This window comes from Clarias gariepinus, chromosome 8 (assembly GCF_024256425.1).
Source record: "Clarias gariepinus isolate MV-2021 ecotype Netherlands chromosome 8, CGAR_prim_01v2, whole genome shotgun sequence".
NCBI classification, from domain to species: Eukaryota; Metazoa; Chordata; class Actinopteri; order Siluriformes; family Clariidae; genus Clarias; species Clarias gariepinus.
This window is the reverse complement of record NC_071107.1, coordinates 21,095,001-21,120,599: the sequence shown is the minus strand read 5'-3', so window position 1 is coordinate 21,120,599 and position 25,599 is coordinate 21,095,001. Positions and strand designations below refer to the sequence as shown.

Genomic DNA, 25,599 nt, shown 5'->3' with positions numbered 1-25,599 from the left:
CATCATTTCCACTCAAAAGATGAAAAAGTTTCTGCAATGAGCAGATTATGATTAAAGTAATTCACCTGTTCTCCATCATCTCCCGTACTGCTGCTACTGTTGGCCCAGATCCAAGGTGCGTGTAAAATGGGCCCTCCTCCTTCTCAATGATTTGCTCTAGAAATGTAAAAAAATTATTTTTATTAAAAATTTCTCCTAGTAATGGTGTCTGATATTTAAAAAAAGATCATCAGTCATGTTTTACAGCTTACCCATACAGTCACAGGAGGGGAGGTCCATTGTTCTTTTTGAGGGAGTTTTGATCAGATTTTTGGCTGGGGTGCTGAGGAACTTTAATGGAGATTCCAAAAAGCTGTTGAGTGTTTGCTTGGTAGGAGTGTGCTCTTCGGGACATTCCACATCACCATTTTCCATATGTTGAGCTGACACAGACAGCACCGTCATAGAGCTGGATGTCTCTACTTTGTAATACCCGTTCTGTCCAACGGAAGTCTGTTGCGGCTCATAGTTGAGCATGTTTACTGTAGGTTGCCTCCCTGGACTCACTGATGGGTCTAGCCTTTGAACATTAGGCATGGCACAGGGGGCTTGGGATTTAGCACCATTATTCAGCATACTGTGGGTTTTCGATACCTGAGAAATAAAATGCTCTTCACATTCGTGCCTCTGGCCTTGCGTAGCACCTAAGTGACCATTTGTGAGACTATGACAATGTCCATTTGGTTGACACTGGTTGCCTTGGCAGTAACCCATAGCTGCATGGTCCGTTTTTAAATGCTGAGTGTTCTGGTTCCCAGCGCTCATGAGAGCCTGTAGGTCTAAGTGCTCTCTCTTGTGGGAGTTGCTGAAATGGAAAAGTCGCCTATTTTCATTATTAGCATGTCCTAGGTATTTATTTAAGTCTATCTGAGTCTGGGGCAGAAATGGATTTCTTTTGGAGTGCAATTTTGCCTTTTGCTGTAAGGCCTCCCTTTTTCCCTTCATCTTAAGAAGTGCTTTGCCATTGGGGGATCTCTTGGCTAGTGGTATCCTGTGATTGCCTCTCTCAATCTCAGTGGCTCTCTTTCTTGATATCCTTGGACTTGGGGAGGTGGTTTTTGTTTTGCTTTGCCTTTTTATATGCTGTCCAATTGCATGATGATTGTATTTTATGGTCTGAACTGGCATTCCCTTGGGTGGACTGTTTTCAGAAGATATTGGCTTGTGTTGTGATTCAATCATGAATGCAAGTTGCAACAACTGGGCAGCAACCTCCTCCTCATCCCTTCTTCTTGAGCTATATGTTCTATCAACATGTTTGATCTTTTTAAAAGTGCCATCTATCCTCTCTGTTTTACAAAGTGCTTGACTTAATCTTCCATTCTCTTGGGTGTGCAAGATTTTTTCACATTCTGAGCTAGCGTTTAAGAGGTCATGTAAAGAGAGTTTCCTCGGGGCAGGTGTGTTGCGATGAATGGAATTTTCTTGTCTGTTATATGGACTGCAAATCACAGATGTCTGATGCAACGCTGAACTAATTACTGGGACTTTATTGGAAACAACCTCTGATATTGATTTACCTTCTTGAATAGATATAGGCTTACTTGATGCAAAATTTGTAGACAATGTGCTTTGATTTTCAGGGTTTTGACCTTGATGATCTATTTTAAAGGACTCTGCTTCTGGGGTAGCTCCCAACTGGGTTAAGGCCTCAATAGCTATGGCCTGCTCAATGCTTATGCTTCTATGCTCAACTAAAGATTGAATATTAGGAAAAGACATACCAACTGAGTCTTTTAAATGAGGATTATTATCAACCTTTTGATTGTTAAAATTCTGTTCTTGGTGTTTATGACCCTGATATGGTTCTTCGTTTTCACTTTTAAAAGAACAGTTATTTGAGGTCTGTGGACCAAATAGCTTCTCCTCCAAAGCCTTCCTATCGGTAATGGAGGAACATACTACAGTAGCCAGAGTCGACAAAGCATCTTCAAAGTAGACACTACTCCCTAAGTGAGATGTAATCTGTTCATTTACCATCATGTTTGGCTCTTCCATTTTAATCTTTTTAAGAAGTTCATCAGGTGGTTGACAGCTGGTGAGCATGTTCAAAGTCCTTTTAGGTTCCTGTGGTTTGGTGGTATCTGTATGTTTCTCAGTGTTTGGTTTTACATGTTTAGCACCAGAGTAAGATTCGTGGTGAGTAGGAAGTGCATGGTAGCTGACAGCAGGCCGAAGCTCGCTCTCAGCTGGTATTGGTGCAGGGCTGTGCTGGAGAGGCGTGGGCGAGTCAGGTGGAGCAGAGTGTTCTTGAGATACGTCACATGCCTCATCCTCTGGCACGTCCTCCTCCATCTGCTCTGAACTATTGCCATTTACTGAGATGCCCTGTGACTCAACCTGGGCAAGGAAAAACAGAATGATGACTAAAGTGGTCTTGGCACAAGAGTGATGTGGCACATATTGATATTGGCCATCACAAATTAACAGCCTGATGGTACCACAGCAGGACTATAGCCTGAATTTAAATAAATGCTATTTTTAATAAGAACATGGCAATGAATAGATTTTAAAGTTTTGCTCTCTTTCGCTGGGAGTCCCCAAAACTGATCCTTCACTCCTAACTATTATGCTTTAGTTTCAGACATGACACTTTAAAACTCATTAACCATTATGTTGTTATTCTAAAAAAAAAAGGTTTTTCATTTAATATTTCAATATACAGTACCAGAAAAACATTTGGAAACAGGTTTGGATTTATTTTTTATATTCTAGAACAATACTGAACTTTTTCAAAACTATGAAATAACTCCTAAGATATTAACAGCAGTGTTGTTGTTATTGTAAGAGTCAAATGTCAGCTGTTCTAGAATAGATCTTGCAAGTGTATTTGCAAAACCCATCAAGCACCATGATTAAACTGGCTCTCATTAAGACCATCCCAGGAAAGCAAGACCAAAACATACCTCTGCTGCAGAGAAGAAGTTCATTTGGAGTTAACACTATTACAAATCACCAATTAAGAGCACCTCGGATTAGAGCTACTTGTTATGAAGGTTTTACAAAGCATAAGTAGCAGACACACGTCAATATCAACTATTTAAATAAGATTATTGCATATTTTGCCTTCTTTATTGCCTTTAGAATTGTTTTTGAATGTACAAAGAACTAAAATATCAGTAAAGACCATGGAATTAGAACATTTAACTGGTCGGGATGTGTGATTTTTTTTTTTTTGCTTTTAATTGTGTGTTTTATTACTCCTCTTTCAAGTTAGCATCCGTGGGCCATGCTGTCTTCAAGCATGCTTAGGCCTTCAATCAATCACACATTGCTAGCAAAGTTACAATAACATTTAATTGGAGAATTGGAGAAATAAATCAATAATCTTAAACATAAGAAATAAAATGCAGATTTTGTATTATCTTTTAAAAGGGAATTATTATTTTTTTTACATAATGTAAAGTTATCCAAGAATAACATTATAATATATGCATATATATAATCCATAAACATAATATATATACAGTACATTATGAAGCGTATCATTATAATATATTATTATAGTTATCATTATAATATGTAGTATATAGGACACCATGTGCTGATTGTGCTAATTGACATGCAAAATGTTTAGGGTTAATTTTACTTTAAATGCAGGGGTTCTCTGTGTTGCGCTGATGGCCTATTTGTAGTCATCTACATTTTTGTATCTTAGATTTCAGGATGTCATGTCTGAAAAAGTAATATCCAAAACACTGAAAGACTTTGTATGTAAAAAATGCTCTGTTTGCATTATATCATCTGCACCACCATAAAGCACACACACTGGTATTTTTCATAACAGGACAAAAGTAACAATCAATAATCAATCTTAACTCAGACAGTTGACTATAATTTAATTAATAACTTTATAAGGCTCTATGTAGATGTTCCATATTATCACTTCTTACATAAATTTAAGCCCAATGACACAAAAACATTTCAAAGAAATTAAATAATTTAATGATTTGGTTTAAACATGTGAAAGAAAGAATACACCAGTAGCTAATGTGTATAATTTTGTACACATAAACAACCTTCACACCCTTTATTCTAGGACATGCAGTGATGCAATGCATGTTATAGCCTAGCCGTTCCAAAGGCAGAGTGAGGCAATAACTTAGGCTGCAACGGCAACTGTTTTTGATGAAGAAGAAAAAGAGTCATCAGATTATCTGGTATCTAGAAGTGGGAAAAAAAGGGTAGCTAGCATCAGAAACTACTCTTGATACCCAACCCTTGAACCCACGCCCAGGAACTGAACAGGTAGCCCATGAAAAGGATAAGATTCTGCTGTATATCCTCACATTTATCACACCTGAATGTATTTCTTAGCACTGAACATGCTGTGTATGTAATTTAAATCTGAGAGCATTGATATGTTTGTACATTATGACATTTAACTTATGTTATATTTTAACATTTCTAATTCTTAAATTTTTTAAATGTGTTTAATTTATTTTATTGCCATAAAAAGTTCATAGTCAATCTGCAATGTAAGTTCGAATATTACATCGATATTTACGCTCGGAAACTTGTCTGTATTCAGACTTGTGTTATGCAGCTGCTTCAGTTGATTTCTTGGGCAGCCCAGAAATTTCAGTTCCCAAATTTATCTTGTTTCAAGCTCTCAGGACAGTGGTTTTCCAAAATAGGAAAGGGCCCCTATCCACTGGAACTCTAAAAACACCTAGCTTATCTTTGACTCACTGACATTGACATAGGTTAAGTACACATTTACATACCCTTTCCTTCAAAAGTAGCTGCAAGAGCAACCTGTATAAATTGTTCTTTCATATAATTTGTGCCAAAGGCCACACATTAATTAACAAATTTCTCAGATTTAGATACTTTATTATATAATAAAGTATTTATTATTATATACTATAATTTCAAATCCATCTTGGCCAAAAATTTTATCTGCTACATTTTCTTCCCCGAAACATCTTGGTCTGTATTGTATGACTTAAAATAAGTGTCCGGAAAAAATTGCAAAATGGCCACCAACTAGAGGGTGTTTACTAGAAGGCTTAGATACAATCAAAAATATGGAAACTGCCTTTGTCAGTTGTTTTTTGTATTGGTTTACAACAGACACAAACCCAGGATGGTTTTTAACATTTCAGTTTATAAATCTAAATGAAATATGTTCCAAGTAATGATATCTTAAAAATGACACTGTATTACAGCAAACATGACATTAACATACACAAAAATGCATTATCGTAAGCAATATGTTCTAAAATCCAAACAGTAGATAAAAACTACACACATGCAAGCACTCAGCATCGACTACAAATCATGTGCATGTTCATTTTTATAGAAATGGCAGCTGCTGAAAGGGACTGCTTTATAGCTACTGAATCTATCATATCTTTCTCTTCTGATCAAGTGGCTGTAAGTTTCAATAATAAGTGAGAAGTTAAGTTATTTGCCATTCTTTGTCCTATTCAGATAGCAACTTTCAGAATGTCTGCGTATGTGCTGCATTGCTCAAAAATGTTCTTTTTGCGGCAATCAATAAACAGATGCGTGAACTGGCTGTCCTACTCGGCATGTGGAGATTTGCTTTCGGAGTATACCATAAAGGTTGAACACATCTGAACTATAAATTGCCACATGCATCAGGAATCTGCTGATGTGCATTTTAACTTATCTTTTTGATGTCAACGTGCTCAACAAATCTGTCACTTGCACAAACAACCTATCAGTATGATTGAGTGATGAAAGAAACTTGAAACAATTTTTGCTTTATCAGGCTAATAAGCGCAAATTGATAGTATGTTAAAAAAAAAAAACGCTTTGGTGGCATATCCATATACTCTAGTACACTTCATTTCTGGTAATGGATGGATGGATGGATGAATGGATGGATGGATGGATAGATAGATAGAAACAGTCGAAAATAAAATTGACAAGGCCAGTAATCAGTAAGATCCATGCTCTATGTCCATTTGCATTACTCTAATGTCTACAGCAAATTGATATCCTGAAAACTTTGATATAATTTGAAATCCCCAGCAGAATTTAAAGGGATATAAGTAATTTCAGCAAGTGCTCTTGTTTAGTGTAAAACCACAAATAATGCTTGTTCAGATCACTTCGCAAAGATGATTTTTTGCTCATTCTCAGCACGTCACATGTCAGAGCTTCTTTGTTTCTCGTTTGTTGTGTCTGAAGCCCTGAAAACCCAAAAAGTCACACTTGACTCCTTTTCAGGGTAAAAACAGCCCTGTTCGCACACACATACACGCACACACACACACAGAGTGTAGACACGGCAAATGACACACACCCCCCACGCACACCCCTAGCAACAGAGCACGTATTGCCTACAGAATTCTAAGAAGCCTCCCTAAGGAAGCGTTACCAGGGAAAGTTAGAGCAGAGTGGGCGTGTCCAACCCAAACACACGGAGGAGAGACTTCTCATCTTTTGCATCTCGCTAATTACACAAACTGAAACTAAATCTCCAATTTAAAAGAAAAAAGGATGACATAATACACCATTAACAAAGAAAAAACAAGGTGAGCGAAACAACACATTGTCTTAAATCTTTTTATTTCTTTAATCACAAAATAAAGACGCAAAATGATCTTAGTGAATATCAAAGAAGAAAGAAAAAAGACGATGACAGATTTGCACCTGTTGTGTAGAGTTTAAGTTGTGCAATTCTGAAATCTGAAACGAACGAGTTGCTCCTAACTTGATGCAACTAACAAGTGTTGTGATGCTCACCCAGCCTTCTGTAAAACCCATCAAAGAGTAATTTACTAAAACTGCTCCGCATGCACAATTTTGGGGTTTGGAGCCTTTACTGCAACGTGACTTCTAAAAAAGCATGCTTCCTTCCTGGTGAGTTTCTCTGAAGCTGCTTGTGGTGGCTTCATTCATACAGCACTCCTTTCCTGTCTCACAACTTCACTTAACTCAATAGAAAACCGACTAAACAGAGTGCAGACGAAAGGCTTATGCTCACTCCTGCCAGCCAGGCAGCATAAACGCACGTACATGCTGATTAAAAATAAAAAGAGCAGCAGGTGCAAACACTATACTTAATTAAAAAATAAATAAATAAAAAGAAATATTCATAGCAAAAATATGCAAAAAGTAGGTGTCGGTTACCTTGGAGACTTGATTCTTTTTCTGTGGTTCGGAAAGATCTTTGCACCTCACCTGAAAAGAAAAATCAACAGAAATCCTCACACATGCAGTACTAAGAACAAAACACAGGCAGATACACAAAGCAAATGAGCAGACCCACAGTCACAACACCCGGTCTCCTTGAGACAATAGCCGTAAGAAAAAAAAAAAAAGAAAGAAAAAAAAGGGGTAGTTATATACCTTGTCACTCCTCAGGGGTAAGCCCTCAATTTTAGGCAACATAATCCTAAAAGGTAGCCATCTTGCCTCTCTTGGATTTAGAAGAATAAGTGGCTGTAGTGGTTGATGAGGAGTGAGCTGCCCGGGTTTGCATGATCAGCACAGAGCGAAACAGCTACACACTGCCGCAGACGCCTGACGCATGCTTCTGACCGACGCACACACAGCACGGGCAGCCAATCGCATGGAGACTTTAGCAGCTTGTAAATCATCGCCCATGCCTAGACCCTCCTAAACAAAGGATCCCCTATGTGGGTTCTTACTCTACAAGTACGCAAGAAGGCATGAGACAAGCTGTGGGGTGGACAACTGCAGCGCTGGACTGGAGCTCAAAGCAGAGCCAGGGTTTTGAACGGGAACAGGTTGTTCTACAGGGCTAAACCATAGATTGTATCACACATGCAGAGACTTATCTGCACTCGTTGTCTACGGTCTAGTACCCTAACAGAGCTAAATATAACTCTGTTTTTTTCTCTAACTGATAATGAATATTTCCTTGAAGTAACAGTAAAGCAAGGTGTGCCACACTCTCAGGGAACAAACGTATAAGACATCCCAGAGTTCACAGCTGTTCTCTTTCCCATGAGAAGAGTATTCCGAGGTGTCGTGAGTCCTCTCTCCGTTCTTTCCACTGTCAAACTTGTCTAACCACCACAATGCCATTTACACTCATTGGCCCGTTTAGATTTACACCCAACCACAAAAAAACACTGATTATACTTTTATCTGTTACTTCACTACCGCAAACAATGTAAACACATCTCCTTAGCTACAAAACAGGATAAATGCTATAAGAGTCACTGCTGGCAACTTAAGTAAGCTATCACTATGGTAGTGTACACACCTAGTCTTACTAACAAAGGCAAGTCTATACAATAAAAATTACAATTTACAATGCACTCTTAAAATTACATTGTAATTAAGCATTAGGTTACATTAAGGATAAAAAGCATACCTTGCATATACAGTGTGGTTACCTTTCTTGCTTGACCACAAGATGAACGGTTGTGAAATGTCGATTCAAGCCGGTGTGCGAGATTTGATCATTTGGCTCAATGCCAGATGCTGAACTAATCTAGTTAAGGTTTCTACTCATATTCTTCGTATTAATATTTTTTTGTGTATTATATTTTTTATCTGCGTTAATTTAATTATCTATCTAAACCTCTACTGCTTCTACTTCCCAGAAACTTTGTGTTCTCAAATGATCTGTGAGCGTGTGTCGCCCTCACCCTCCCTCATCCCAGCTATTGTCGTTGTGCGTTCAGCGATGACGAGTGCTGTCGTTAGCGGATCTCTGGGTCGTGCAGTGAATCAGCAGCCTTCAGAAAGACGCGGTCTTCACACCACACGCCGAATAATACAGCTCGTGAGATCCTTTCAGACAGGAAGACAGCAGCGTGAACCTGATGAGGTAATCTCTGACCGAAAAAAAAAGCTGATGCTATTTATAGATAACATTGCTATATTTAACATGGCCTAAAAATGATCTTTTGTAACCTGCCCATTAGTTAAATTCCACAGGCTTGCCTAATCGAATTTCAAATAAACTGTTTCATAAAATTCTCACTTTAACTCTCACTTTATTGTACAAAAGTTTGCCTAAAAAGCTTTCCTGTAGAAGCCATGATGAAGGGCTTTTTGAGGGCTTTTTAAAAAATAAAATATATTATACATTATATATTATATATTATGCAATACACACACACACACTATATATATATATATATATATATGTATATATATATATATATATATATAATGTATGTGTGTGTGTGTGTGTCCTAGATATGTGTTAAAACACAAATGCCCAAACACATTTCATTCCTTTTCACTGAACATGTGAAACATATCAAGGGACAAGTTAGATTATTTTGATGGTCATGATGCCTGTTGATGATGATGCATCTCTTCCATCTCTCTCTTTCTCTTTCTCTCTTCACTAAGGTACTCCTGTTGGCTTGCTCTTAAAATGTGCCATATGCCAAGCTTTAACAAGCTGACCAACTGTCATTAGTCACAAGCAGTGCCAGCATTAATCATGCTCTTTTCAGCATGTTGGCAAACTGTCCCTCGGTGACAACTAATTAATGAGTTAGATGGTTGGAGGCACCCTGTCCCTCTACACCACGCCCTATCAGGTGCTAGTGGGATGGAGAAATGTTGGAAAGTTGCACCAGCACTTGCATTAATGTTTACAGATTTGGAAAGCATGACTCCATCTATGAACCCACGCTATGAATAAGCCTCCTGACAGCAGGAACAGCAAATCAAGTCATATGATTATATTAATAGGTCTTAAATCCTGTAAAGAAAAAACAAACATGCTACATTCCTGATGGTCAAATTAATAGCATTAATAAGTGTCAAAGTCATTATTTCTATATCTGCAATCAAATTAATTTCTTGTGTTGCTTCCTTCAATCTCTTTTTTAAACCAGGCTGACCGTCCAAAAATCCTACATGATCAAAAGTCCCTCAGTAAGGATATCACCAAGCACAGTCTTCTAAAGGGCAGAGTGCGGAGCCCAGTACTGGACTGAGACTTTGTCTCTGCGTGGAGCTTTTATTATCACTGACAACATCCAACCCACAGGTTTCCTGAGTGGTGGGAAAGTACAAAGTGTATGGATAGGTGTTTGATGTGTGTATGTGTGTGTAGACTGACATAGTAAGCTTAAACATTCTACATTTAGTGGCTTTACCACCTGTTTTGTTACACTTTTACAAAGCAGGCAGCTATAATGTAAATACTTATGGTGTGTTCACGGACACAGCTGGATTACAGAAGTATAGCACATACATATGCAAATACACGTGTATCGGTTTCAGCTTTGGCTTGTATGCCAGACCAATTTTTCAACTTTTACAAAAGCTCTATCCCATATTTGTGTTGTCCTTTAAAGGAAATGTCTTTGTAAAAAGTTAAACTTTAAAATAAGCAGTGGTGGAACAAGGAGGTTAATGTGTTGTACTTCTGATCGGAAGGTAACCTCAACTGCTAAAATATAGGACTAGATAAAATGTAAGTTGCTCTGGATGACGATGTCTGCCAAAATCCATAAAATGTAAGTACATAAATCATGTGCTTGAATAACAGTGAAATATTACTCCAGTAAACATAAAAGTTCTCCAGATAATTTTTCCTTGAGTAAAGGCACAAAAGTACATGCCATCAAATCTCCTAAAGTAACCAAAGTACAAGTACTGTGATTTAATAATGGACTAATGTTATATTATCATTATTGTAATTAGACTTGATTAATGTTAATCTGCTTAATGTTACTCAGATATCTGTTTTAAAAAAGGCCATTAAATTGTCAATCAGTCTGACCCCGATGTCAATTAAAATTATTATAATATTGTCATAATGTCATAACAGACAACATGCAGGAAAACAAGCTCCATTAATTATATCTGAGTAGCTTTGGAATCAGAGGACTGGAGAACAGGAATTAATTTTAAGATTAATGTTAAACCTCTCCTAAGATCTCTGCACAAGGCTACTGTGATTTCTCTAAAAAAAAAAAATAAATAAATAAATAAATAAAATAAAAGTTTATATAAGGATCCAAAATATAAGTCGCCCCGACTGATAAATAAGTGTATGGCACTGAATTGTTGGATGGTTCAGTGTAGCTAAGGATCACACCCGATGCAAGCTCAATCTGGTTAATAGTCAATCATCAGCTACATGCAAAACCTCTAAAAATAGAATTTATTTTTCAAGTTCAAGTTTTAAATGAGAAACTTTATCATTTAAGAATATAAGAATGTTTAGCTGTTAAGCTTCCAACCCTGCAAACTGAGGTAAAACTGTTAGCTAGATAAAAGAAAATGGAAACAGTTTCAAGTAATTACGAGCTTCAACCTGCAATGCTTTTGTCATACTGAATGATTGTGTAGTAACGTTTCGGTGATAAAGAGCTACTTAGCTTATTAGCTAGACACGCACACAACATAGTCATGATAATGCTGCATTTATTTACGAGGGGTTTTTAAGTCAAGCTAGGATTTCCAATGAAATAAAATTTGTTGTGAATGCGCCAAACTGATTCGCATTTCCAGATGACTTCAAGCACAGTACAGTAATGAGACCCTTAGCTGCAGTAAAACATTTGATTGGCACAAATGAAATCTACATTCGTGAATGACAATCCCAACCGAGGTGGCTCGAGGCCCACTGTAATTGTTTCCCTGAACATTCAATGGAAATCGGTGGATAACTTGTCACCAACGTGCAACAGAGACTCATCTGTCTGTAGAAAACGTACATACAATTATTCAAGAACACCAATTGCACATTACAAGACTTTGGCTGGAAGTTATTGCCAAGTCCCCTGTAAAGTCCTGACTGTCCTCTAAGCCATTTTCACATTAGGGCCATTAAAGGAGGTAGTGCATTAGTGTAACAGTGGATAATATAGAGAAATATACTTAGTTTTTACTCTCATAACTGTTATTCTGAACAATCAAAGGTCCCTGTGTGACTTGAATGCTGCACATATTTTGCTGCTGCAAGCTAACATTAGCTGTCCTATTAAAGAACTGACCGGCAGCAGAAAAATAGGCTTACCTCTACATGTTTGTTTAGAATCCTTGCATGAAGAAGCCATATGGGAATAAGGCAGGTAGAGAAGGCATTGGAAAATGAATGACCCTTTCGTCCATTCCACAAAGTCTTTTAAATTAGGCCATGCATGTTGTGAGTTGTAAGTTAAAGTCAGGACCTTTTTCAGTCATTTTTACAGGTGCTCAACAATGTAGACTATTGCACTGATCTTGTTAAGACTTTCTGTTCACTAGATAGATACATGTGCTAATGAGTACAACAGATCCAAAAGATCAATGGAAATCAGCCACAATAAGGTGTTCCCTGATCGAAAGAACATTATTTTACTTTAAAATGTAGAGTTAACGTTAAACGTCCCTCAACCTGAAAATCATTTAGCAAACTGATATTTGGGGAAAAAAACACTCAAGTACAGTAATGGATTACATTCACTTTGTTACTATCCACCACTGAAAATAACTTCCTGTGTAGTTAGTATTCAGACACTGGTTAATACTGGCATTATGAGGTTATCATGACTATACCCTATAACCCCGAAGGCTATACACATTACAGTACACATTCTAAACTGTCTCTCTCTGTTAGGGTTACAAGTAACAGCCATTTAGAGCACATCCTTCAAGGCTGTATTTCCCACAACCTATAGACCGTTATTGATGTAGTAATGTAATATGAACCCAACTTAAAAGAACTACTTTTATCTGTTTACGCTTTTGAGTTACAGTTTATTATTCCTAAACGAAATGTTAATATTTAAACTTGGCCTACATTTACAGTATAAGTTTACTCACCATTAAAAAAAAAAAATCACAAGAGAAAGCACCCATCAGCTAATGATTCTTTTGAAGGATCTTTTTTAGTGCATCTGCTTTCCATCACTTCGCCATGGCCAGTCCCCCTTCATAGTGTTCTGATTATGTTTTATCGCTTCAGAATGGACTGTAGTTATTGTTCCAATCAGAACAAAAACGTTAGTGGAAAATCAGCAGCTCATACAAATGTAATTTAACACATTTGACAGGAACCTGATGTCCTGTTACAACTGCCAAGATAGATTTCTGTAAGTAGTCGAGCTGAAACTGTTTTAAGTTTATACACATAATGATTTACAAAGTTACTTGTATGATCTATCTGTATCTGTGCACACATCCTCACCTGAGATTATAGCTTTATACGTAGTAGGGGTTAGACGGATTATGTACATACTGTATATTCATACCATTTGGCTCTGTTCACATTGTGATCGGAGTGAATATAGTCTAGCTTTAACTAGTGTCAGGGGATTTTTTCTATTAAGTCAAATTAATGGCACAGGCAACACATAGCTGACAACTTGTTGAAAATATAATTCAGGATTCCATACTTAGCACTAATTCGCTGCACAGTATTAGATCAGTTTTCACTACAAAGTGGGAAATGTACTGCTGCTATATTTGTGTATTGTTGTTAACGCTGGGACGCAATGTATATTTTCTTTCTTAAACAGCAAAAATGTATAGTCAGTGTTTTAGGTTTAATAAATAAACATGTTTGTTTACCGTAAGACTTAAAAGTTTTACTTTGTTTATTTCTAATGCAGGATTATTTGATGCCACAGGACAGGAACTCAGATTTGGGAATAGTACCCCAAGTTAAGTTCTGTTGCGGTGCTATTTTATGTCATGAAAGACACTGTTCTTATTTACTCTGTCAAGAAAGAAGTATTCACTAAGTAATTCACTAATTATCCCTTATTTAAACAAACCATTGTTTACATGTTACATCCACGATAAATTAAAAGAAATTTCATGTCTTTTTTTAATTAACTGTACCAAAAAACAATGATTTCAAGACTGAGGGACAGAACTATGACTTTTGCGTACCTTTACACCTCTAATATGTAGTGTACTTGTGACCTTAATCGCTGTTGAAATCCAACACTCCAAATAACAAACTTCCTAGAAACAGCTTGGACCACTGAGACCACTGGACCGATCAGATTCAGAACAAGTGTAAATGCTCAAACAACAATGATACTTTAAACTATTCCTACACTAAGAAGGCTGACATTAACCACTGTTCAGATTGTAGCATAAAAGACTAACATTCTAATGAAATTCAGTTACAGTACAATATAAACATGAAAATTAGAACATAAGATGTGGCCTAGTAGATTAAGGGAAAATTTACATGTGTACACTGAGCACCTTATTAGGAATAACAGGTAAACCTTTCTGAGTAGAAGGTAGGATTAGAAATATGAGATTGCAAATGATTGGAATTTTAGTTTTAAAAAAATTGTTTCACCTTATACTGCAGGCAGAAAACCTGCCAAGGCATATTATGTTGGCAATATAAATAATACTTTTGAAAAAAGGGCTTCTATTTATGTTGGCGAAATTGAACCAAACACATCTAGTAGGCAAAATCTTTTTTGTAAAATATGTGATAAGCTGATATGAGCAGCGATCAATCAGAACATTATGACCACTGACAGGTGAAGCTCATTACAATGGCACCTGGAAGTGGTGGAATATTAGGCAGCAAGTGAACATTTTGTCCCTGAAGTTAATGTGTTTAAAGCAGCAAAAAAGGGAAAAGAATAAGAATTTGAGTGACTTTGACAAGGTCTAAACTATGATGGTTAGATGACTATGATGGATAAGAACAGCTCTAAAACTGCAGTTGTTGTGGGATGTTACCAGTATGCAGTGGTCATGACCTACCAAAAGTGGTCCAAGGGCCATGGACGACCAAAGCTCATTGGTGTACTGGAAGAGCAAAGGCTGGCCCGTGTAGTCGCGTCTAGTAGAATATCATATGGATGTCCAGATGAGTGTGTGTCATATTTCTGTGCAAGAGTTTGTACTTAGATGGACTATGGGAAAAAGACAAGCCAGCTGAGGCAGCGTGATGCTTTGGGCGATGTTCTGCTGGATTTTTGCCATTTATGTGGATGTTACTCTGACACATACAACCTACCTAAACATTCTTGCTAACCAAGAATGGTTTAAGGAACACAACAATGAGTCTGCATTCTCCGATTTCTCTACAGCTCAATCCAATCAGTGTGGAATGTGCTGGAAAAACATGCTCAATCCAATCTCAAACTTACAAGACTTAAAGGATATGCTACTGACAGCTAGGTGCCAGATAAAACAGCATACCTCCAGAAGTCTAGTGGAGTCTATGCCTTAAAGGGTTAGGGCTGTTCTTGGCAAAAAGAGAGACCTACTCAATATTATTAGGTTTTCACAATGTTATGGCTGATCGGTGTATGGGTAAGTCCCAGGGTGTCTACATATATCTTCAATTTCATACAATCTTTGCCAATACCAAATGTAAAAAGCCTTTCAAGGTGCTCCTACTTTACACGCCTCTCTATGGCTCTTGTGTTCCAGATTTTTTTTAAATGCAAAACTATGTAGATATTCCAATAACTGATAACTTTAACCCGGGAGGAACACCTTGGATTGTTGTGATCTCCACTGCAGAACATGGGGTGGTTGGTGTTTTCATATGTGGCTAGCTCCTGGGTGTGGAGGTAGGTAACAGCCCTGGTAGGCATACAGGATAAAAGATGTTACAATACTTTCGTCAGTGAGCGCAGCCTCCTCACTTTTTCATGCTTCACGATTCTGACTAATCTTTTCTGGCTCATCAGCCTCCTAGCGGCCATGCCCACACCTTACAATCTGATACACACTCACAGTATGAATAATCTTTTTCAGTTTTGTGTTGTGCAATCTGTCACATTTCACTTAAAGCACATTTAAAAAACCTTTATATTTATCTAATATATCTAAATTTAATACTTCTCTACTATTAGCTGTTCTAAACACAAACATGATGTCAGTGTCCCGAGTGTCAGACATTCCCATGTGTTGTAAAGGCAGGGTGGAGGCTCACACAAGATTATATTATACACAACTTCCTTCCATGACTGAGCTACAGTATAGAAATACCATAGAGGGTTGAATGAGTTCAACAGCAGTGTGTGTGTGTGTGTGTGTGTGTCTGCATGTGTATGGACATGCTTTTTATGCTGGCTGGTCCCAACAGGAAGAACTACTTGCCTAAGAGGGTTCCTTCTGGTCACTATGGTTAAGGGTAGGGCTAAACTTTAGTGTAGACATGCAGTCACGTGCAGTCATGTGCAAAAAAAAAAACTGTTCTTTTTAACTTTTCTAAATGTGATTTTTATTAATATAGGCAAATTAATGTAGGTGCACACAGTCCTTGAATTTTACTCCACTATCAACAAGAGCACGGCTATAGCATAAGAGCAGATATTTTCCAAATCCTAATAGTTATGGAATTTGGGAATCTGGGAGCTCAAAAACTATAAATTAAGCAAATAATATCTTCTGTGTTACAGCATAGTGGACATGTTCCCAATTTTATACCATCCAACTAATATGTTTACAACCTGAGATGGTGGACAGATGATTTTGTATTAATATTTATGTTAATAAATGTTAGCAGAGTGTGAAACAATATTTACAGGGTGTTTCTGAACCTTATATAATCCTCTCAGGATAAAAGTGAAGGCAATGCAGTAAAAAGTGTTGAATTTATCATTCAATAAAATGATGGTTAACAGTTGATGGAGTGCTCTGGAAGGATAAAGATGAAGATGAAATTTTGGCCTCCAAGTGACGCAGTGGTAAAGCGCTCGCCCTATCATCCAGAGATCGCTGGTTCAAACCCCGGGTGATGCTGTTTTCCTCTCACAGCCGGAGGCACAGAGAGAGCTGATTGGCTGAGCTCTCTCAGGGGGGAGGGATGAGAGGTACTTGCGCTCCCACATTAATCACGGCTCTACAGCCAATCAGGGGCGTCTGTGATCTCGCGGACGAAGAAGGAGCGGCTAGCGCTTTCCTCCGAGTGTGTTACTCCGTCCCTAACGGTGCGTGAGCGAGCAGTTCGAAAAGATGCGGTCGGCTGACGTCACGCGGTTCGGAGGAAACACGGGATAGTCTTCGTCCTCCCGACTGAATGGTAGTAGTAGCCTTAATGTGGGAGCCCCCTAGTGACGGGGAGGAATTGGCCACAACTAAATTAGGGAGAAAATTGGAAGAAACACCCCCCCCCCAAAAAAAATAAATTGTGTTTATCCTCAACTAGTTTCCTTGTATCCATGGATACCTGTTCTGGGTTGAAGGGAATCAAGCCCAATGTGTTCCTCTGTGACTGTAGCCCATCCACATTAAAGTAGTTTGTGAAATATTCAAGTAGCCTGTCTAGCACCAACAGCCAGGATCACTAAAATAAAAAAAAATTCTCCATCCTGAAGCTCTAAACCTGTATCTGCATGATTCTGCAATGTACAGCCTCCATATAATTGGTTAATTACAGAGTTCTATAAATAAGCAGATGTAGTATACAGTACCAGCCAAAGTTTATATACAAGTTTGGATTTATTAACAATACTGGGCCTTTTTTTTTCAAAACCATGAAATAACACATATCGCATTAGGTAACTAAGTAACATTATCAACAGTCAGTTATTTTAAGACACAAAGGTCAGCTGATCAGCAAGAACAGTATTGCCAAGTGCATTTGCCATCAAGCAACATGATGAAACTGGCTCTCATGAAGAGCATCCCAAAAAACAAGACCAAAAGTTTATTTAGAGTTACCAGCCACAAAAATCACCATCTAACAGCACCTCAGATTTAAGCCGTTATGAAGGTAAAGTAGCAGACACTTCTCAATATCAACTGTTTAAATGAGATTTTAAATGGCTTTAGCATAGTAGAAAGGGAAAAACTTAATAAAGACCATGGAATTAGAAGGTGTGTCCTTACTTTTGACTGGCAGTGTATATAATGTTACTACTTTGTTCACATTATTATTGCTAATAAATGTGTTACGATAGATCAGACAGCACATACAGATTGACAGCACATACAGTAAGCAATTTCTGCTACAGGCCTCATAAAGAACGTAATTTACAATTTAGCACCTTTCACAATCAGAGGATAATAACCCTATTTTTGACTGCTAGTAATGTGACATTATAATGACATTCACTCTATTGTAAAATTCTCACACCTGAGACTAATGAATAAGATAGTTGACACTTACGCATCCAGTATGAGATTGTAACTCAACCTGATTTATTCACTGACCCTTTGACTTCTTACCCTTTGACTTCACCTGATTTCCCTCCTCTTCCTACACGGCCAAGCAAAAGCCTGCTACATTTACAATGCAAACTCCAATTACTATGTCACTGTGGCACACCAAATACTACATAGCCACTAAGGAGTGAACATCGTCCAGCCAGACTGGCCGAGTTGGCTCTCTGCAGTGTCCATTAACCAGAATTTTCCTCCTGTTACATCAAAAACCCACAGAATGAGACATTAATGCCACATAATCACAGAGCTTGTGACTTGGAAATTATTAAATGGTAACTCTCCAAATTTTAATGTTGCACTTGACTATGAGAACGGCTTTCTTTAGTGACTTGGACAAAAAGAAACAAGGCTAAAGAGTACATACGGTGAGGAAAGAAACAGACATGCTGTGTTTATTATGGCTACAAAACAAAATTGTAGGTGACAGCATGGCAGGTTCTGAATTACAGCTATTATATGTTGTACAAGTCTATTTAGTTCAGCCGGCAATTCAGAAATGCATGTCTGTCTCAATAAACAGGTGACATAAGAATTTTTTTTCCCTAAAAAAATCAAAAAACAGTTTAAGGTCAAGAGCTGCTCTGATCTTATGAACAGCTGACATGTACTCGTCACACTGGCACATGTTTTTCGTCTCTAAATATTGTAGGAATACTTGCTGCACGTTGTGTCGATTATGTGCCAATGTAGCCTTACTCTTGCTACTAAGCCTCTGCTATGACTGTAATCGTCTCGGTTACTGCTTCGGTGCAGGTTTTCCTTTTGGCACAGTATAATTTGGGTTGCTTTCAGCTGGCAACAGAAATCCAAGTAAGTTCAAAGCATGAGTTAAAATCTCCATAGGAAAAAGTTATGATTATAGCTATACTACAAAATGTGTGGATGTTTCCATTCGTATTATTGAAAGCACCTGAACATATGTTTCATGTGTTTGAATTGAATTGTTTTCCTTGTATCGTGTTTAGCGCGAGTTGTGTCTAGACTACATCTCCTTTAAATCAAATACTGGCCTTCGATCCTAAAAGCCTAGAGTGTAGAAAATAGGAACTGACACAGCAGATATGTCTGCGTTTGTGTGTGTGCGTGGTGCCATTTGACAGACTGGTGCCCCCTTTCTATTTAGATTTCCTCCATGCATCCAATATTTCCAGAATAGACTTAAGGTCAAACCAGATCTTGAGCAGGATAAAGAGAATAATGAAAATGATTGAATAGATGACTGAAGGTTCAAAACCATATAATAGTGTAATGATTAGACGTACTTTTGGCCAGCTTAAACATACAGCTCACATCACCTACCTAATTGTTTATTGTATGGCATATGGTGAATGCTTGTGTTGCGATATAATCTCAGTTACTCTACTGTGCAACATTGTGCAGCCCTACAATCTACAATGTAGCTTTCTTACACTACTGGTTTGCACACAATATATTCTTAGGGCCGATCCTCATCCTGTTTGGCCACCTGAAATGATTGTTTGTCAGTTAAGGTCTGGCAAGTGTTTAAGCTGGGGTAGGTGTGGAGACAGGCTGATCCTGATCACCCTGCATCGAGTCACTGGCTTCATGTTACACACACACACACACACACACACACACACACACACACACAAACTAGAGAAAATTCTGCATAATATGTTTATCTTGAAACTGAAATTATCATTTATTTAAATTCATCCACAAAATTTGTATACACATTTGAAAAGATGCACAAATTGTGTGATGTCCCCCAAAATACAGCGATGAGGCACGTGAAGCCAACCTCCACACTTTTTTGAGCTGCTGTGTCACAGAAGAAAACATGCTCTGAGGAAAGCATGCCTCTTTGAGCTTGAAAACACCCACAATTAGTTAGTTTCTGATTGAAACAGAAAAGAGAATAGCTCCATGCCTCCCACCTCAAGCGCATGAGCAGTTTTGTGCCACGGATAACTGTGGCATTGTCAAGATCTAAACGTGCAACCTCATGATAACAAGGCAATTGCTTCCCTGTTTTGGCACTTCAGATCACTTAAAAAGATGTGGTTTTCATGCATGAAACATTATTTTGTTGTGCATGAAAAAACACATAAGGGAAAAAAACAATCTAATTATATGTGTTATTGTACGACTCTCAACTAGCCAATATTTCAAAGGGTTTATGATGCTGACTTAACATTACTTCACACAAGTGAGGGTGTGTTTTAGCACCATCAACAATACTTTTCAATATCTCACTAGCGTTGTCAATACAAAAGCCATGGTGTGTTTCGACTTGTCCTGATTGTATTGAATATCAGCACAGCTTTGATGCGGTCATAGGCACAAGGGCACAGCCCAAGTGTTGAGGCTATCACAGCTGTGCTGATATTCAGTACAACAACACTACCTCAAGTGTGTTATAACTTAAGTAATACGCAATGGACACATGGGGGAAAAAAGATTTTTTGGTGATGAAAAACAATATATATTATCAACAGATCATTTATTATAAACAGATAATTTGTTTCTTTATTTAACTAGTTACTTTACTATCAGCACGCTTACATAAATCTGGCGACAGACAGTTATTGTAATTAACATATTTGAAAGTTTGAAATACTTACTGAAACTATGCAGCCAAAGGTTTAAATATTTATACTTATTCTGCTTTAATAATCAATATATAAGCTAACTTCTGGTGTTCTGATTTTCAATCGTAAATAGTGTTGTTAATATAATGTTGTTTAAGATAACATAACATTAACGGATGTAGTTTTTTTGTGTGGTTTTTTTTACTGCAAGTGCTTAAGTGACTGTTTTTGAACGTGCATTTTGTCAAACAACTGCTCTCAGTCAGTACTGCAGACAGTACAAATCTACTTTCACCCATGCTGGCAAGCAACAGTTCTTCCTCTTTGTTTTTCGGCTGTTCCCTTTCAGGGGTCGCCACAGCGAATCATCTGCCTCCATCTAACCCTATTCTCTGCATCCTCTTCTCTCACACCAACTAACTTCATGTCCTCTCTCACTGCATCCATAAATCTCCTCTTTGGTCTTCCTCTAGACCTCCGGCCTGGCAGTTTCAACCTCAGCATCCTTCTACCGATATATTCATCATCTCTCCTCTGAACATGTCCAAACCACCTCAATCTGGCCTCTCTAACTTTAGCTCCAAAACCCTCTGATGAACTCATTCTTGATCCTATCCATCCTTGTCACTCCCAAAGAGAACCTCAACATCCTCAGCACTGCTACCTCCAACTCTGCATCCTTTTCTTCAGTGCCACTGTCTCTAAGCCGTAGAGCATCGCTGGTCTCACCACTGTCCTGTACACCTTTCCTTTCATTCTCGCTGATACTCTTTTATCGCACAACACACCTGACACTTTTCTCCACCCATTCCAACCTCCCTGTACCTGCCTCTTCACCTCCTTTCCACACTTTCCGTTGCTCTGGACCGTTGACCCTAAGTACTTAAAGTCCTGCACCTTCTTTACCTCTGCTCCTGTGTATCGTCACCGTTCCTCTTGGGTTCCTCTCATTTACACACATGTATTCCATCTTACTGCGGCTAACCTTCATTCCTCTGCTTTCCAGAGCATACCTCCACCTCTCCAAATTTTCTTCCACCTGTTCCCTGCTCTCGCTACAAAGCACAATGTCATCTGCTGCTTAGAGCCGATTCTTGATGCAGACCCACCTCCACCTTGAACTCTTCTGTCACACCTACAGCACATCTCACCACTGTCTTACAGCTCTCATACATGTCCTGCACCACTCTAACATACTTCTCTGCCACTCCAGACTTCCTCATACAACACCACAGCTCCTCTCTTGGCACCCTGTCATACGCTTTCTCTAAATCTACAAAGACACAATGCAACTCTTTATTACCTTCTCTGTACTTCTCCGCCAGCATCCTCAAAGCATATACTGCATCTGATGTACTCTTTCTAGGTATGAAACCATATTGCAGCTTACAAATGCTCACCTCTGCCCTTAACCTAGCTTCCACTTCTCTTTCCCACAGCTTCATTGTATGGCTCATTAGCTTTATGCCTTTGTAATTGAAACATCTCTGCACATCTCCCTTGTTCTTAAAAATCGGCACCAATACACTTCTCCTTCATTCTTCTGGAATCCTCTCACTCTCCAGTTAAACAAACTAGTTAGAAACTCTACTGCCACCTCTGATAAGCACTTCCATACCTCCACAGGTATGTCATCTGATGGCAAGCAACAGTTAATTAACTGTTAATTACTATAATAACTGTTAAGACTCGTGACATGAAGTGATACATGTAGTTAATCGTCACAAAGCTGTTATGGTCTACATCACTTACAATGGTCTACTATTGTATTTGAAAGTATTGTACAATATAACTCCACGGTGCCCAGACACTTGATGCTCTCATCCAGCTCTCCAAAAACAACTATGCTTTTATCTTAATTTTCCATGTGGTATTTAGACATCTGGAATATGTGACAGTGAACAGCTTCCTCTATTATTACGTGTCTGTGGAGCAGTTAAAACTTTTAGTATGAAAGATTAAAACAGGCATTAGCTGCACTGGATGTTTAACAGATGAAGTGAATGTGCAATGTTTCTGAAAATGTATGACAGTTCATACTGACAAATCTGACAAGCCCAACGTTTCCCAACTTCTATTTTTTACAATGCTGTACCTCGACTTTTGAAGGCCCCTGAGTAAAGAAAAGGAGGAGCATCCTTACACTTGCCTTTTGCCAACCTTTTCAGGGTAAATGCGTGACACAACATGCTTTGAACAGCGATGGATTTCAACACAGCATGATACTTTGGCTAAAAAAACACGCTGCAGCTTTCTGTGCTGTAGGAAGGAGACACGTCATTGTGGCCGTTTAGCATGCGGAAGGCTATCGCTCCCTAACACGCACTAACAGACATTCGCACCACGTGCTGCGCTGACAGCGACTCATGTGGTTGGGTACTCCCATTCATTTTGCAGCAGGGGAAGCAAAGATGAAAAAAGGAGAACGTGACGGCTGGAGCTCTTTAGCTGTTCTGAGATAATAAATGTGCACGATACTGTTTTACAGCCAGTGTGATTCATATACCAGAGTTTTGCTTTTCTCATTAAAATCTTTCATGCACTGAACCGACAAATGCAAATTGCTAAACACGAACATCTGTATATGGGAAAAAAACTACAAAGCTACATATCCGCTCCGCTATATGACGGAGTTTCAGTTTGACTTTGGTTAGCAATGAGGAACAGAAGCATTAAAGGAATAAAGTGAAGTGACCTACCTCTTCAGCAGGGATCGAAGAGGGCCTTTTCTTTAGCTCCACACATTTCCTGAGTTTACAGATCTGATGGCCAGTCTTTCGGTTTAAGCAGCAGCTGCACTGTCCACAGTTGACCCTGCGAAGACAAGGCACACATGCTCCACATCTCCTCCTCTTCTTTCTCTCTCTTCTCTCCTTAACCTGCGGTAAACTCTGATATAACTCTCCCTCCAGGAGTGAAGAAGCACCTACTGCCTCAGATTCTGGACCCAGTCCTGAACCTCCTGCCTCTGACTCTGTGTCAAAAGAGGACTGGGTGCTCTCTGAGCTGCTCAACAGTTTATTCGAGAAATATGTCGTTTGAGACTCACAATCCAGGCCAGGGAGAGTGCTGCAGTAAAAACCTGCGCACAGTGAGAGGAGTGACAATGCTCCTTCATTTTTGTTGTACAGCTCATCCGCACTGTCATTTGCATCTTTGGTTTTCAGATCAACTTCTTTCAGATCTTTGGTTTCCAGGTCTAAGGTGCACTGATGCTCTCTGTCCGCCGCAAAGGTAGGATCTGCAGTGTGCTGAAGTGCTGCTGATTCTTTAAGAAATTCATTTACAGGAGGCACAACAAAAACATCTGGCCGAAGAGAGTCCTGTGGAGTTATCTGAGCATCAAGATCATGTGATTGAGAAAGCGTGGATACTGTCAGGTCTGAGGTATTAAGTGCACAAACAAAGTCCACCTTAACGGATGAGTCACACGCTTCCAAAAGCAAATCGTTGAACTCAGTGCTTGGTTTGTCTGTGTTTTGAATGGGCCCAGGCTTGTTTTCACTTTCTACTGTTTCACAGGTGACCACTGTCGCCTCATCCTGCACCTTAGCAGCATTGAGAACAAGTGATTCTCTGTCCCCCTCCACAATTGTTTCTTTAGTGCCTGGGTTAAATGGTGTATTCCCCCTGTTAGGAACAAGTACCGTTGTTTGTTGGTCATCACTTTTGGGGTCAGAAGGTTTTGTGTTTTTCATAGTATCTTGTCCCCTGGTGTCCTGGCCTTTGTTGGTCTTTTTTGTGACCACCCTCCCGGGAGACTTCACTTCCTGCAGGACAATCTGGGACAACTGACTTCCTCGAAGGGACCTCCTCCTGCCAGCGAGGTCTGCAAACAGGCCATGCTGGGTCTGAGAGCTACGCGTACACCTGATAGATCCAGTGATGCTAAATGTACTATTGGTCCTGCTTGCTCTTCCTGGGACCGTTTTATTTGTGGCCTTACTAACGGCACTCTCCTGGACCACCCTGGTTGCTTGTTTCTTTGCTTTGGGCTTTCTGGATCCTGGAGGCTGTTTGCGTGTTTTTGGCCCTCTGAGATTGTTTGAGTTCCCTGCTCGCCTTTTATCGGTAACTGACTTCAACTTTCTAATATTTTGTTTAATTGTGGGATTCACTCTCTTTGATCGTTTGACAGGATGAGGCATAGCTAAGCTGCATTAGAGTGAGTGGGTTCAAAGATAAGTCGGCACACATGGAGAGTGGAGTTATGATCTTACAAATATGAAACCGGATCTTCCCTCGTTAGAATCCAGTCGAGTAAATCCTGGCCATGTCTGCGAGAAAAGGTGAATATTTCATGAACTTATCCTTATAATCCTTTATGTCATGTAACATTTTGTCATCACATTATTTATCTTAAAACATGCTGCTACTACTACAAATGAACTTCTACTAACTACTACAAATTACCTGTAATAACAAATAATTAGTAATGTACAGAGGATGGTTACTTTGTTGTTGCTCTTGTTTGCACATTTTCACGTGCACTTTATGTTGTCTGTAAAAATGTTATACTTAGCTAGTTAGTTTTTGTTAATTTATGTTGTAATTTATGTTAGGTCTCTCTGTCCTGTCTCTGCTAGCCAGCTAACTAGGCCTCTTGGTTAGCTAGTTTAGTGTCTATGTTAATTTATGTTGTAAATTTATGTTGCATGTAACACCTTGGCCCTGGAGGAACGTTGTTTCGTTTCACTGTGTACTAACTGTATATGGTTGTAATGACAATAAAGCCCACTTGAACTTGAACTTGAACTTACAAGACAGAGGAATAGATGGATAAACATCCTGACAAGCCCTAAGGATTAAGACTATTAAGGTATGTTTCGTATTATTTATTTCCTTTTTAGCATGTTTGTATTATAACATAAACATTAACATGTCGTACACTGTAAAGTAAGACATGTTAATGGATGTAGTGGTGATTATTAGGATAACTAAAGGG

General features: G+C 38.7%; 1 protein-coding gene across 3 annotated transcripts in view; it reads right to left on the bottom strand.

Moving 5' to 3' along the window:
- tet1 (tet methylcytosine dioxygenase 1) overlaps positions 1-25,599 on the bottom strand; it is a 41,766-nt gene that overhangs the window by 15,291 nt on the left and 876 nt on the right. The window contains exons 2-5 of one of the 3 annotated variants that reach the window (XM_053501667.1): positions 23,354-24,931; positions 7,147-7,197; positions 252-2,379; positions 66-156 (exon numbers count right to left, since the gene is read on the bottom strand). In XM_053501667.1, coding sequence (XP_053357642.1) covers positions 66-156; positions 252-2,379; positions 7,147-7,197; positions 23,354-24,802 — 3,719 coding nt within the window. In that variant the 5' untranslated portion in view covers positions 24,803-24,931. Of the gene's footprint in view, positions 1-65; positions 157-251; positions 2,380-7,146; positions 7,198-7,365; positions 7,628-23,353; positions 24,932-25,599 lie in introns of those variants that run through there. The other 2 variants (XM_053501669.1, XM_053501668.1) reach the window with 2 other exon arrangements.